General features: G+C 39.9%; 1 protein-coding gene across 1 annotated transcript in view; it reads right to left on the reverse strand.

The window, feature by feature from the left end:
* Nucleotides 1–15,313, reverse strand: part of cacna1c (calcium channel, voltage-dependent, L type, alpha 1C subunit) — a 173,184-nt gene that overhangs the window by 15,591 nt on the left and 142,280 nt on the right. Inside the window, exons 34-44 of the mRNA XM_061029521.1 lie at nt 9,144–9,236; nt 6,359–6,496; nt 4,773–4,838; nt 4,311–4,402; nt 3,048–3,210; nt 2,535–2,662; nt 2,326–2,422; nt 1,784–1,886; nt 1,454–1,555; nt 1,106–1,233; nt 719–853 (exon numbers count right to left, since the gene is read on the reverse strand). Coding sequence (XP_060885504.1) covers nt 719–853; nt 1,106–1,233; nt 1,454–1,555; nt 1,784–1,886; nt 2,326–2,422; nt 2,535–2,662; nt 3,048–3,210; nt 4,311–4,402; nt 4,773–4,838; nt 6,359–6,496; nt 9,144–9,236 — 1,245 coding nt within the window. The remainder of the gene's footprint in view (nt 1–718; nt 854–1,105; nt 1,234–1,453; nt 1,556–1,783; nt 1,887–2,325; nt 2,423–2,534; nt 2,663–3,047; nt 3,211–4,310; nt 4,403–4,772; nt 4,839–6,358; nt 6,497–9,143; nt 9,237–15,313) is intronic.

Genomic DNA, 15,313 nt, shown 5'->3' on the forward strand with positions numbered 1-15,313 from the left:
AAGATGGAAATGCAAAGCAGAGAGGCTGTATTGCAATGTTACCTAAATTAGAAAGTTAGTTTAAAAAGATGAAGATCTTTGACATGAGAGCAGCATGGTTATGACACTGAATGAAAAGGGTCATCTTGAGCATAACTAAAATGTACATGACAACTTAATGAGCAGTACTGTTTTTATTATAATGGAATGGAATTAGATTTAGAGAAAGGTTGTTGCCCTTGTAAGATCACGAATACTTATTTTGTCTCATCTATATTACATGAGGTAATTAAAAGTAAAGATATACAGCAGTAAAGAAAAACACCAGTGTGCAATGATAGACTTATGAGGTTGGTAACTAGCATCACTTACCCTTGAGCAAAGGGTGTGTGTGTTTTGTGTATTTGATTGTCAGAGGCTTGCAGTTACAGTGCTTTACTGGAAATGTTGTGTGTTGGATTTGATAGTTTATGTTTTGTTCATATTTTTCAATTTGCAAACACAATGTTGGGGTTCAACCGACTTTCAAAAGTTTGTTTGCTGTTTGTGGTGATTGGCAGCAAAGCTATATGATCAGGCTTTTTTAATGTGTTTTTGAGACTCAGAGCACATGCAAGCATGTCTGTGTATAGGCATGGAGCAATAATGTGGCTTCAAGCTGGGCACTGATCATCTCTCTCTCTCTCGCTCTCTTTCTCTCTCTGGAGAGTGATTGAGAGTGTGTGTATCCGACCTTTACCCTGAAGATATCGTCCTCAGAAGCAGCCGACACAGGCTCCTTCAGGCCTTTGTCCATCTCCTCCTCCACGGTCAGGTCTCCAGAGATGGCCCTCCGGATCTCTGGACCTATGTCATGCAATGTCCGCAGGCCCGCCTATACACAGAGCAAACACCCTGTATTGATGCACCTATCATCGAATAACACACTGACCAACATGTTTCTAAATAGAGTGAAAACATACACATTATACATAAACTATACTCCCATTCACATTTCTTTAATCATTATGGATCTCTTGAATTCACAGTTCTTTATATATACTACTGTATCCTAAATGTTTGAACGATCTAACAAATATGTAGAGATATATACTCAAGGGTTAATAACTTCTCTGTGTTTGTTTACCTGCAGAGAGAGGGCAGTTTTTGGAGCCACCTTGGCCACCAGTCCTTGTTCTTTCCTCTTCTTAAACTTGCGGAAATATTCCTGGATGAGGAAGGTAGCGTAGAACTTTCCGACTGTCACCTCATCATCTGCAAGAAATGTCAAAATCTACAATTACTATGAGCTAACGTAAAAACAAAAAGCCTGTTCTTTCTGCAACTGCAAGCAATGCTATTGAGGTGTTTCCGCATAAATGAAATGTTGAAAGTACATACTACAGCGTATTGATTCTTGAAAGTGTGTAAGGTTTTTCTAGATATCGATAAGCTACATTCTATAGTAGGAAATTGTGTTGCAGAGTATACATACCACCAGCAGGGGGCACTACTTGATCCAAGAGCTTCATGCTGGTTCTCTTCCAGATCTTCTTCACTATTGCCCTCAGTTCCTCATTGGCCTGCTCCAGGTTACCTGCACACACATGAACAGAGGCAAGCTGTTGGTTTTAAGTAGTATTTTTTGTTTCACATTCCATGAGCACGAAGCCATGAAGTTTGGAAACATCAGCACGAATATGGTAATAATAGACAGGGGTGAGTGTTGTTGAATTGTGTGGCTAGGACAGGGCAATAAATAGGGAGTCAGAGCAAATGTATGTAAAACTGCATCAGAGAGTTTGTAGATGTGTGTGTCACTTACCGTCTGTCTTGATCCTGAGTGCGGTTCTGACCAGAGCAAACAGTGTGGCATTGAACATCACTGTTCCATCGCTGTTCAGAGGCATGTTCATCGACACCAGGCGCTGCGTGAGACAGAGATTTTGTTTGATTGTAAGAACTCTAAAATCAAATCATGCTGAGGTAAATATTCTTGTACAACAAACTATCATCTGCCAATAGATGCTGGCAGCTGACAGTTTGTTGAAAATGAGGCAGAAGGCAGTTTGACACTCTGGTTCCTACTTTTTTCTCCTCTAGAGAGATGTCAATGTCTAAATCTCTTAAATATTTTCTCTACAGATAGAAATGTTGTCAGTGTGCCATTTGAGTCATTGTGTAAGGTGTTATTGACACACATCAGTATCACGAAGAAGAAGGTGAGTTTTTCTGCATAGTTAATACAAACACTGCAAATGAATTCACTTTGTCTAAAAGGTCGAGCCTAATTTAAAATGGTATATTTTCTATAGCTCTGCAGCCTTATTGAGAATATGTGTGGACCAGGTGCATGTGTATGTTCACCTTGCAGGCAACCCTGTGTGGACAGAGCTTGCCAAAGCCGAGGGGTGGCTGGATTCTCCTCAGCAGAGTCACCACATCAAGGTGCTTTATCCTCCCTCTGGAAACAGCACAGGGTGCGATTAAAGTAACTCTCAATAAAACCTTTGCTGATCAAAGATAAATTATTTGGAGGATGGATTTTGTTTGTGTTTTGTTCTCTGCAAACGTACTTAGCTTCAGGGTCATATTCAGCCCAGATCCTCTTGAATTCATCAAGATGATGCGGCCCCAGAATCGACCAATCACGTGTCAGGTAGTCAAAGTTGTCCATGATGACAGCCACAAACAGGTTGATGATCTGTGGAGAATGACCCAAACATTTATCCAATTTAACACTCAGTTTTCAAGTTGTTTGCAAAAGGAATAGTTCAACATTTTGAGAAATTAGCTTATATGAGCTCGCTGTGAGTAAGACGTCAGAGTTGATTAAATAGGAAAAGATTCAGGGAAGTCACTATATCCAAAAAAAAGAAGAACTTATCTGCTAATTAACTTAAAGCCACAACTAATATTTACACTAATTTTAACACTAAACTAACAATTTGCTGATTTCTGCTCTATATTAACCTGACTGCAATAAAAGGTATATGGACATAATGTTTCAAAATACCGTCTTTTAATCTTTAAATCTAAGAAACATCAACAATGAAATCTTTCCCCTTTCCATCACTCAGAGTACTCACCAGAAAGGCACACAGCATGTAGAAGCTGACAAAGTAAATGATGGCAAACTGGCTGCCACAGTCCTCATTGGCCGAGTTGCTTTCGTTGGTCGATCCTTTCTCACAGGGTCGATTTGGCGAGCATGCCAGCATGATCTCCTGCCATGCCTCACCTGTCGCACATCTGATAGATAGACATGCACGCACACAGCCACACACATTTGCACAGATATACATGCAAAGACATATGCATATACAGATACATCAAAGAAACGATAGAGACAAACACATATATGCATATATGTGTGCAGGTTTTCATCAATGCAACAGCGTGGAGTCACAAGTGAAGGGTGTGCATTCATGTATGCATACAGAAATACACAGATGTAGTGAAAGACGAGCACAGAGAAACAAAGAGAGACAGAGGCAGACACAAGCACATAAACACAGACGCACAAACACACACACATGACACACACAAGTGTTAAGAGTGTGAACAACAACAAAAGTTAAACTAACAAACAGCATAATTATATATTTATTCAATCACAATTTACAGGGCAACAGTAAATAGGTGTATGTTTAACTGTCATCTATTGTGAATATATGAGTAACATTAAACTTTCTCTGCAGTTTCTGTTTTACCAGGTTTCATTTTTGAGCTTTGCTCTTAATGTTTAACTGTGCAAACACACAGCAGTTTGAAGGATTCAACGTTGATGTCTCTGTGACTGGAAGCCAATAGTTCAGTGATTTCTTTAAGGGGTCAACACATGGAATATGATAAAAAAAAAAAGATGCTTTTTATTGCACAGTAGGCGCACCATAACATGTTTAGAAACTCTGATCCAGTTAGTTTCTGTTTTTTGTCACCTGCAAAAACCTGATTCATTGTCAGATCTTTGGTGATATCATCAGGATCACTGCTACACACCATGTGACTTTTAACTCTTGGCAAAGTGACTGCAACTTGGTCTTTAAGATCAACCTGACAAAACATTTTCTCACTTTCGATCTTTTGCAGAGGGAAGTGGCAAAGTGGGCTTAATTACGCAGCTTGACATTTGCAGATATTATGGCATTTATTTAACCCACTGCTGTTATTAAATGTCATTCGAACTCGCAGTGTATTTGCAGAGTACATGCAAAAGAGAAGATGTGAGATACAATAAAAGTACAGTAAAATTATTGATGTTGATGTGACATTGTAATTCAGGACAGGGAAGGAGAGCAGAATGACAATTTGGGAAGAATTAAGCTAGGGTGTGAAGTCAATTTCCTCACCTGAAGAGCAGCAGCACTGCCTGAGGGAACGTCTGGAAATTGTTGTTCCTGTTGATCTGTGTGTGGTCCCGTAGCGCTATTTTACCAAACATCTGTATATAGGGAAGGAAGTAGTCACAGCACACAGGGTATAATGTCAGCACTGACAGGAGGAAGTGATGTCGTTCTGTGACAAAAATGTAAGTCTGTCCGTCCCCAGAAAAATCAGAGCAAATGGGTTGTCCCTCTCATCAACAGGGAGACAGTACGAAGTACGAACAGACAGAGGGAGAGTAAGGACAGAGACTGGCAACAACTAGAGGAGAAAGAAACATGAAGGAGGGAAGGACGACGTGACCGAACAGCAACTCTGGATGACAAGACTCCAAGAAGACAGACACAGGACGGGGCCAGCTAGAGGAGAAGGTGAGAGAGAAAAAAAACACAACAGGGAGGGAAACAAGGTGACAGACAACAGCTTACCTGCATGCCGATGACAGCGTATATGAAGAAAAGCATCACTATAAGCAGAGCTACGTAGGGCAGAGCCTAAAGAGGAGAGACACACATCAGCAACAAGTTTTTGACAATATGATACTGCAGCAGGGCTGGAGTCAATTCATTTTCATCCAATCTCACACCTAAAATGAGTCAATACTTTAGGAAACTATTGTAAAAAAAAGAAAAAAAAAAAGGCAAATTAACATGTTTACATTTTTTAAATTAGGAAGTGATGTACAGAAGAATGATTGGTACATATTGAATTGAAAGTGAACTGATCTTCAGCCCTGTGTGGCACAACACCAAAAAAAGTCAAGGGCAAATCATCTGACTTAGTGGAGTGTAAAACCTCTGTAAAATACAAACTGCTCTCTAATTTGAGCCAGGAGACGAGTCACCACCAGTTGTGCGTGGCGAAAGGGGGCAGTACATTTATGTCTTGTATATAAACACACCTAGAAAACTGTTTTAATGAAATCCTGGCTAACATTACCCCTGTGCCTGTGGTAGCAGGGCCAAATCATGATAAAGACATTAAAAAGTAAAGGTTTGAATATGTCTTTATGTGATCAAATGGTGATTGAAACAGCATCAAGTGTTTAGTCAAGTACAGTTATATATTTGTGACCACTAATGATTTATTCTCCATGAGTCTGGTGTTGTTACATCACCAATATTACAAATTTCAGGGACTCTATATTTACACAAAACGACCAGTCTCAACTAGCACAAGAGAGAGAACAGAATATTTCCATTTACCCCTACCTCTCTATCAAATGATTTCATTTTTGGTGAAGTGCTTAGTTAATCTTTTCTACTTCTTAACCTGCCTACAGGCCATAGTTAGCCCTCAGAGGTTAGTAGTAGGGTGTTTGTAGGAAAAGTGAGTAGAAAAAAAGAGGAGGGGGAGGAGGAGAGATGAGTAAGATAGAGGATAAAGAGATTGCTGGTCAAAGTTATTTTGTTCTTGTCTGTTTCTCATCTTCATGTCCCTAAAACCCTCCCTGCCTACTTCTGCAGTAAGACCTAAACCTACTATCGGTAACTAGACACCATCCCTCTTTCTTTCCTCCTTCTCTGTGTGAACAGCCCACCACCCCACCCTTTTACTTATGCAAAAATAGGAAGCGGAGACAAGAAGGGAAGGGGCCAGGAAAGGAAAGGTGGCTTGAGACTCCACCAGGCTGAGTTTACACAAGAACAGAGACCTTTTTTTAGCCCCATGTGACTCAGATGTGAAGCTACAAGGTGTTCTGCTCATTTTCAATAACACCAAATTAGTCTATTGTGGAAGCATTTAGCAGACTATCACTCGGTTGACTGAAATGGGATTTAATCAGTTAGGTATTACAACTATATATGTCGTATAAATCGGAGAATTACTCAGTTTGGATCAAAAACTCTGAAATATATTCTATTGGGTGTGATTTAAAATTTAGTTGAAAATAGCAATTAGGCTGTCAAACAAGGCTTCAATTTGAGTCACACAAGTGTTAAAACTTTCACATTCCATCCTGTGTAAACCCAACCCTAGTCCTCTAGCATGTTCTGTCCGGTTCTCCCCTCACTTGGAAGGATTTGATGAAGGTCCACAGCAGGGTCCGAATCCCTTCCCCGCGAGACAGCAGCTTCACCAGCCTCATCACGCGGAACAGCCGGAAGAAGGTGATGGAGATCCTGGCGTTCTCTTCAGAGTTCTGCAGTCCCTTTTGGTGGGGTTTGGTGTTTTTTTTTCATAGAAAAAACACAGGACGCATGAGGACACGTGCACATGGGTAAAGGTGGGAAACACACACACACTCACAAACATACACACACACACACACACACACACAGGTAAATGATGACACACAAACAAACGTGGAAATGTAGACATGTAACAGTCATATCCATATTCCCAACCACAGATTTGTGGATGTTAATATGTATAAAGCACACACACACGCACACACACATACACACTGAGTTAATAAATGGAGATCTGCGTCCTACAAAATCCCATCAAAATCAACTGACAAAAGAGATCTGGGAGAGAATCGGGCAATCATGCTTAATTTATCTGGCTTCATGGAAAAATCACTCGGCAACAAGAGACTCACAAAGCCTCAATCCACTATCCAAACACACCTGCTTCTACCACTCTTTGAATAACTCACAAACCCAAATGTGCAGTCGACAAGTTGAAGATACACTCCATTTTACTGTCTTTAAAGGCACCTCACTGAACAGTCAACACAAAAAATGTACCCTTCAGTCTGACTATTAGTCCAACCACTTCAATGCTACTATAACCAAGGGGAAAAACTACCGGCTGGGTGTTACTACACACTAGAGCTAATTTAAGGCTCGCATTGACATTTGACAAAATCAAAAAAATTTAATAATTTGGAATCCCTCTGAAGTAAATCATCCAACTAAGCTGAAAGATTTTGGATATCCTGCACCAGCATGGACTTAAATTCTAATCGCTGAGACCAGGCCAGAGAGATTTCCATCGATGGAGGTAAGCTTATTCATAAATCACTGATAACAATTCACAACAGATTCTGACATAAATCCTAGCCTCCAGGCAGATTCTGGTTTCAATAAAACATGCAGGCAGGCTAATTATTTGTCTGTCAAGGGGAAAGTGGCCTTCGTGAGACAAAATCTGGTGATGACCATCTGGGGGGAAGGTGGGGGGGGGATAAAGGTATTACTTCCCAAACCAGCCACTGGAACCTGATTTCAGCCTATTAACCATTTTATTTGCAGAACCTTTTGCAATGACAATGTTATACTTTGACTCTCAGAGCAGTTGGAATACTTTGGAAAATGTGCCGCTTTACCTGCGTAAAGCGTTGAAGTACAAGCTTGAGAGGCACTGCAGCTTTCTAACTGTCTATTGTCCCAGCACTTGTCCACAGGAAATAACTCAATGATGAAATATTCAGCCATCTCGCTGAGTGCTACTCTATTACACATTTATTTATTTATGCTGCTGCTGCTCATTCTCAGGGACAAAAAACAGAAAAACCATGGCAAACATCAGGATTTATGTGAAGATTGATGCGCTGAGTACAGCAGCTAAGGACCCAGTAGATCATTCAAAGTGTATCACAAGCAGACGATAAAGCAGATAAGGCCTAAGACACAAGTTAGCAACCCTAACAGCAACAACGATGATGCAAAATGACAAATAAGTACACTAAAAACTATCAAAATCTAACTGCATGTTTCTGCAATAATCAGTTAGTATCCTTGAAATAGACTTGAACAACTAATAATGCAGAATTTCAACCATAATAGTTCAAACTAAATCCACCCTCACTGTGAAAATGAAATGTGATCCTAAAAAGTCCTGTGAACCTAACCTCCAAAGTTGTTTCATGCCGTTTGTGTTTTTCCAAGAGGCCATCAATTCTTTATGCTAATCCCACAGATATAACAGTGTGGCCATGAAAAGAACTTGCCATTCTCCTCACATCTCTATGCAGTTTGGGGTAACAGATATCGTTTGTTAATTTTCAACATACTGGTTGAATTGGCTGATCTTGTTCCAAAAAACATTATTTAGTATGCTTCAGACTTTGTTGTGGACACTGTGTTGTTGATAAGTAACCCAAGACATAAATTGTCCCAAACTCCACAGACAGATGTGCTGAAAATGGCAAATCCTTCTAAGGATTCAATAATCTGTACGGCATGTAATACCCCAACTGGACCACAGTGGGGACCACTTCACCATTGAGAGAGAGTGGGGTAGTGAGCGAGACTGGTACAGTGACAGTAAGTGTAACAGATAGAGAGTGGGTGAGAGTCTGAATATGAAGAATAGTTTGAATTATTCAGGGACATAAAAACAAAGACTGATTCACAGGTAGGTAATATAGACAGACAGATAGAAAGAGAGGTAGATAGAGAGATGGCAGGCCAGTGGAGAGCAGTGAAAGAAAGAGAGACAGCGTGATAGCGTGACCATGATGGCTTGCACTGATGACGAGGCACCAAAGAAACCAAACCCATGAGCAAAGGGGGAGCTGCAGGCCATGGGGGAGCCATGGGGGATAATAGCAATAGCCACTCAAGGAATGTCACAAGACTCCAGTTACACTAGGCCTGCACTATACAGAGTCCTTCACCATACACGCAAACATACACATGTATAAACATGTAAAAGTAGGAGTAGAGCTCTTTGCATGCTGAAGATACAACAGCCCGGGCAACAGAGGAGGAGATATGTCAGGACAACAAAAAGCCAAAAGTTTCAGATCATACCATGGCTGGCGTAGCAGAAGGAGGGATGGAAGGATGGAGGGATGGAGGGATGTTGGAGGAGGTAAGGAGGCGGGCGAGGTTACCGTCGGCGCGTACCATTGGCCTTACCGCAGGGGGGTGAGAGGAGGAAGAGGAGGAGGAGGAGGAGGACGAAGAAGAGGAGGACGAGGACGAGGAGGAGTCAGCTGGCTTTAAGGAAAGGCAACAAAGATCAGCACCAGAGCAGCGCCTTGGTATGTGCGCGCGTGTGTGTGTGTGTGTGTGTGTGTGTGTCATTGTGAATTTAAGGTGTGTGTGTGTGTGTGTTCTAATGTGAGAGTAGTGAGAGTTTCACACCAGTTCAGAGCAAAACGTACTCACACACCACCAGGACAGTGAGGGTTCAGCCTTAGATCAACCCTCACATGGTGGAAAAGGTGAGAAAATAATTTCAGCTGGGCCAGGAGGGAGAATTCTGTACAATATTCCAGACTGCATATTGAGACTGGCCCAATCCTTTGTGAGGGCCACATTGGGCTGAATCACCTCTTATCACACTACTAGAAGATTGAGACATGTAACGGTAAGATATTGGGAAATTGCCGTGCAGCGCCTTGGGGGCCAAAATAATGAATGATGGTCTGGGGCAGCCACAAAGGGGAAAGGAACTGACTGTGGACGTGTCTTTGTGCAACCCTGTGTGTGTCATGTGAGCCCATGGGTTTATATGTGCAACTAGGGGCGCTTCTGTAGCTATCTGTTCTGCTTTCTGCCAGCTGAAGCTACAATACAGTAACAGTGGTTGAAGCTTTACATTTAATTCAGACTTCATTTATTAAAAGCATCTTGGCATTTAGAGCCATGTCTCATTTGAGTATGCAACATTCAAGCCATTCTTTGATAGATATGATCCATGGGAAGTTATAAATGCTCTGGTTTTGTGATAAAAACAAAGTGAAGTTAAAGTAGTTTTAGTGCCTAAACCATACTTAAAGTGATCATTTTGTATTGTTGACCACATGTAAATGATTGTTGCACGGCCAAAAAGTCATACATGTTGAACTTTTGTCCACAAATCTTCTCAAATCTTGAAGATCTAACTCGATGAAGCTTATCTATCATTGCTTACTGGACCGCTTCATTTTGAATGCATAACAGAATGATTCTTGTTTACTATTGCTAGCTTGACTGGTTTATTGTATTATGACTTGAATATAAGTGAATGTTGCATTTTTATAAATGCTTACTGTCTTCGAGCCTCGCATGCGTCTCGCAAAGTGATCATAGATTATGTTCAACATAGTCACAACATATAAAAATACTAACAGCTACATACAAAGCTGGCATATTTGTTAAGTTGAAATTATGTTGGAGAAAACATACATCAAATGTATGCATCTGTGAGCAACAAAATCACTTTTAAAATAATCCTTCCAACTATTTTCTGATCAGAGGCATCAGAAAACCACAATAAATAAAGTCAGGAAGTAAAAGATCAACTCATTCAGTGTCACTGATAAAGATGATTCAAGATGCTTTTGGAAATTGAAGCCAATAATTAATTACATAACACTGACACAAATAAGACATACTTTAGGGAGACAGCCACTTGTGGTCCCTGGCATTGCAACATTTGACTCTGGCTGTGAGTGATAGATCAACTGAGAGTCCAATCTATGACTCAGGAGTTGTTCACACAGGAGCTGGTTTGGACTCTGTTAAAATACCTTAATACAAAATAATGCAACATTAATCCCAGTCCTTCTTTGGATAAAGTAGAGCTTAAGCAGGAAGATTTACACTGAAGGAAGGAAGAGGCAAGAAAGAGAAACACAGAAACAAGAGAGAGGGAGTAGGAATTAAAGGCAAAAACTGAAGGGATAGGGAAAGGGGGGGGGGGGGGGGGGGGGGGAAATAGGAACCACAGAGTAAGGAAAGTTAGGAAAGCAAAGAAGGAAGTAAAAACCATAGGGCAAAAGTAGAGTGAGATATAAGTAAAGGAAGGATGGAACGAATGAAGCGTTTAAGGGAATTTTAACAGAGCCATATGCACAAGTTTAATGAACACACACAATGATGTGATTTCATCTAGTTAGTAGACAATGATTTATTCTTGTATACTTACTCTGTGCAGCTTACAAAACCTATTTTAGGAAGTCTGGAGTTCTTCAGTAACAGTATGTTTAGAATAGTATTTCATTATTTGTTTATGTGTTTGTGTGTTAATGTGTGTGTCTAATAAGAAGTGCTGAGACTTTCAGACGTAGAGGGAAGAGGAGTAGAAATGAAGGAATGTAGGAAGGGAGGGAGGAAGAGTGATGGATACAAGGAAGACAAGGATGAGTTGGAAAGAATGCCCCAAAAGTGGCTTTCAATCCTTAAAAGTGAATAAAATACGTCTAAAATATGGATTATGTGTGTTTGTGCGTCACTAACAAAACGGCACGTAGGATCAATTGAGACAAATTTCAATTCTGAAGTTGCTTCAATTTCTACGTGAAATAAAAGGTGTGAATCAGAGTCATCTCTCCTCAGTATTTTTGTCACGTGACACAGAAAATTGCAGAGACTGCAGTGTTTTTGCGGCCCTGAGGGATCCGTGCATGGGGTTCATTTTTCATAAATATACAGTAGAGCTTTCAAGTTGAACTACAGTGCAGATGTGAGTTTCTTTGATTGAAGCTCATTTGATGTATGAGCTCATTGTTTCAAGTCATGTTTTCAAGCAGAAATACATCATTTCAGACAGTTCAGTTGGTTACATGGGTTTCTTTGGAGCATTGTATAATAGATCTGAGGCTTTATCACCTTTTTTTAAAGTTTGATTCTTATGTTGCTAACGTGTAATAATGCAACACTTCATTTCATTTTAATGAGATGAAGAGCACAGTACACGTTTATATCAGAATGATTTTAAAATATATATATTATTTTACATGCAAAGCATGAGAGACCCATGTGACCCTGCTTGCATTTCAGGTGAGCAAGCAGTACTACCAACCAATGAGAAGAAAGACAGAGAAAAAGAGAGATAAACATCCACAAAAGAAGAGTTAAGAGAAACGAAAAAGGTCAGAAAGAGAGTTGAAGAGGAGAAGAGGAGAAGAGGAGGCATTCCGAATAGAGATAAGGAAAGGAGAAATAGATGCAGCCCATACTGGCATCGCCTGCAAGACACCGCTCAGAGCAAACCACTACCAATCTGTTCACACTACTTCTACTCAAACCAAAACCAGAAACGTAAAAAGAAACCACATAACATTTAAGAAGCACCCGCAGGTTGCAGGGGAGAATTAGAGACCCAGGATGAAGGAAGCATTCTAAATCGAAGACCGCACAAAGTGCTGCTAATCCAAGACAACCAGCACCCAACAGAGCAGCAAAGTGGGTGATCTCAAACAGAATATTTTTTGGCCATTTAATATTTACTAAAGGCGTAGGGATAACATTTTAAAAACTGGCCTCCTACTGCACTTCACTCTGTACTTAGGAATGCAATGAAAAGAGAGCGAGCTGTTGGCAAACTGCCGCTAGTTTGTAATTGCATTGCTCAGTACCTTAAAAAACATCCACTTGTGCATGGGTGCCTGATGAAATTCAGTAGAAGGCTTAAATCTAAAATGTCTAACGTGACAAGGTAGAGATCAAAAACAGTCCAGAGTTCTCACAGGATTTAAGTGCGGAGGGTTTCTTAAAGAAGAAAAAGAAAAAAAGGTAGCTTGGGCATCGCATCACCCAAATCATTAAAAAACACCGGAGAAAAAGGAAAAAAAAAAAGACTTGGGGCATGCCTTTAGGTTAGGGGTGAGAGAAAGTCAATCAAATCAAACAAAACAATCAAACCAAAGGCAGACTCCAAAGCAAAGTGTTAGATGCAAAATCAGAGACTTGTATAGATGACAAAGATGTATATCTCTGGCCCAGCTAAACTCAGCATTACGGTATCTAATCAATCACTGGTTAAATATTGTCAGTTCCCAATAGACATGTTAAATCTGAAATTGATTTACCCGTCAGCCTTTATTTAGTCTCTATGTACTGTATTTATTCATATACACAGGCATACTGAGCTTTAAGATCAGCTCAATTCTATCTCAGCAGGATGTAGACCTTTTATGTAGACCTCAGAATAACTTATTAAAACTAGAAATATCCAAGCACAGGTTAGAAATGATCCAGGGTTGTTTATGAAAAGCTGTGTTGGCCTCTCACAGGAACAAATGGATTCCCTTTCTGAAGGCAGGAAAACAACTGCCAAGCTCACACACCCCTGGGATACACTAACCTTATTTGTATGCCTGACCAGTGCTGTCTGAGGTGAAACACACTGCATTCCAGCGTCAGAGAACACACCGGTGTACCCGTGTGCATATCTTTGCTTTGCTTCTTGACCTCAAACCAGCGGCAGGCTGAGGGTACAAGAGGATTTCAGAAGCTGTATTATATTGCATTTCTGCTTGTATCCCGAATTGATGTAACATTATCAAATATGTTTAACTTAACTGAGACTTAATGTCTATGTCTTCATGTATTTTGGAAAATAGGATATAAACAAGGATTTAATGTAAACACATTCAACACATTGATTTGTTTCTTGCAAATAGTTAACTGTTTGCTACAGTTAAACTGGGCCCAACAGTTAGCTAGCTTAGCTTAGCATAGAGACTGAGAGCAGTAAAAAGCCGCAATCTGGGCTCTGAAAGTTTTCAATTAAAGAAGGTTTGTAATGAAATATTATTTTTCCACATCCACATTCTTCCACTCCTTTAAAGAAAGCGAGCGAGCCTATTTGTGAAGGTGTGTTTTTTCAAAAGGATCCATCTTGTTGCATGAAATTAGCTTTGTAGAAAACCAAGCAAGGCAGGTAAAAAATCTATACAAGTAAAGACTAATGAAGAGCTGCCTCCACCTATACTTCCACTTAACCTTCTGTCATTCTTCTGAGGACTCTTTACTGGATTTTTGCTACTAGAGATGTAAAGATGTGCACGCCAAAGGCGAGGCATCAAATGTGACTAAAGTGGCAGACACCATCACAATATAAAAGTCCGTTTTTTATGTGACAATCACTGCTTTGGCTAGTCTAATCATAGTGCAGAAAAAAGTTGTCTCTGGCAATCAGCATGCATTGTAAAACATGTCCTCTGTTAAGGCTAAATGGTGTTGAGATCTGTCCAGGCTCACACAGCAGTTTGGATGCTTCTCAGAATATTCTCCTGCCAAAGAGCACTTTGAATATAACATGAATAAAACAGCAATTATCCCAGCAGTGTAAATACAATAGACACTCAACATTTGACTTGTGTTTGGGATAGTCATTCTTATTCAGCCCCACTGTTGACCATAGGGCCCTCCATGTTGATAATAAATGAATTCATACATACATCTACATAAATTTCACGGGACCTGACTAAATTCATTTACGGATCAAATTGTTCCCCATGTCTGCACATTGCTATTGTTGGACAAAAAAAAGCAACAGCAAGTTATATTTTCCTCATTTGAATGTGAAGTTTCCCGGTGATTTATGAATTGAGCGAGTTAAATAACCCTTGGGTCAAAATGCCATTGTTCGAAAATGAGAACATGTATTTGCTACTTTTCTAGAAAATCATTCTAGTTCAGTAATGCCGATCTTTTCTGAAAACATTACATACAGTACCAGGCCTTGATATACCATCTTTATATCTGTCATGCTATACAGCGTCCATCATGCAAAGGGAAAAGACACTATCCCCTTTGGCAGTGACAAAAGATCAAATGAAACCATGTGAAAACAAACCAAGTGCTGAGACAATGCAATAGGTTCTATTGGCAAATGCAATAGTTTTTTGATGCTCAGCAGACCGAGTCATGAATACCTCTCTGAAGCAGTTTCAAATATTAGAATCCTTACACATAATGATACTAAAAGAAAGAAAGAAAATTTATATTTTCAGCCTTATAAAGTAATTAGAACTTGCAGAAACAGAAAAAAGGTTGTGAAACCAATTGATTTAAACAGCCTATATTATTATTATTATAAAAAAATACATTTAAACAATAAATAATATCGTGAAGAAAGATCAAGTTAGCTCTCCAGCTTCCAAAACATTCATCATAAGTTAAAAAAAAGTATGGCAAAATAACAATTTAGTTGATAATGAGAGTTTCCGAGCATAACTGTTTGACTTAAAGGTTCATACGTTTGAACTGACACAAACCATTGCATGTGCTCTGTTTTGATTGTGCCACATCTGGCTGCATTCACTGCCAGACTTCAGTCGTGTGTTCAGTTCGAATGTGGT

This window comes from Labrus mixtus, chromosome 22, assembly GCF_963584025.1.
Source record: "Labrus mixtus chromosome 22, fLabMix1.1, whole genome shotgun sequence".
In the NCBI taxonomy this organism is placed as follows: domain Eukaryota; kingdom Metazoa; phylum Chordata; class Actinopteri; order Labriformes; family Labridae; genus Labrus; species Labrus mixtus.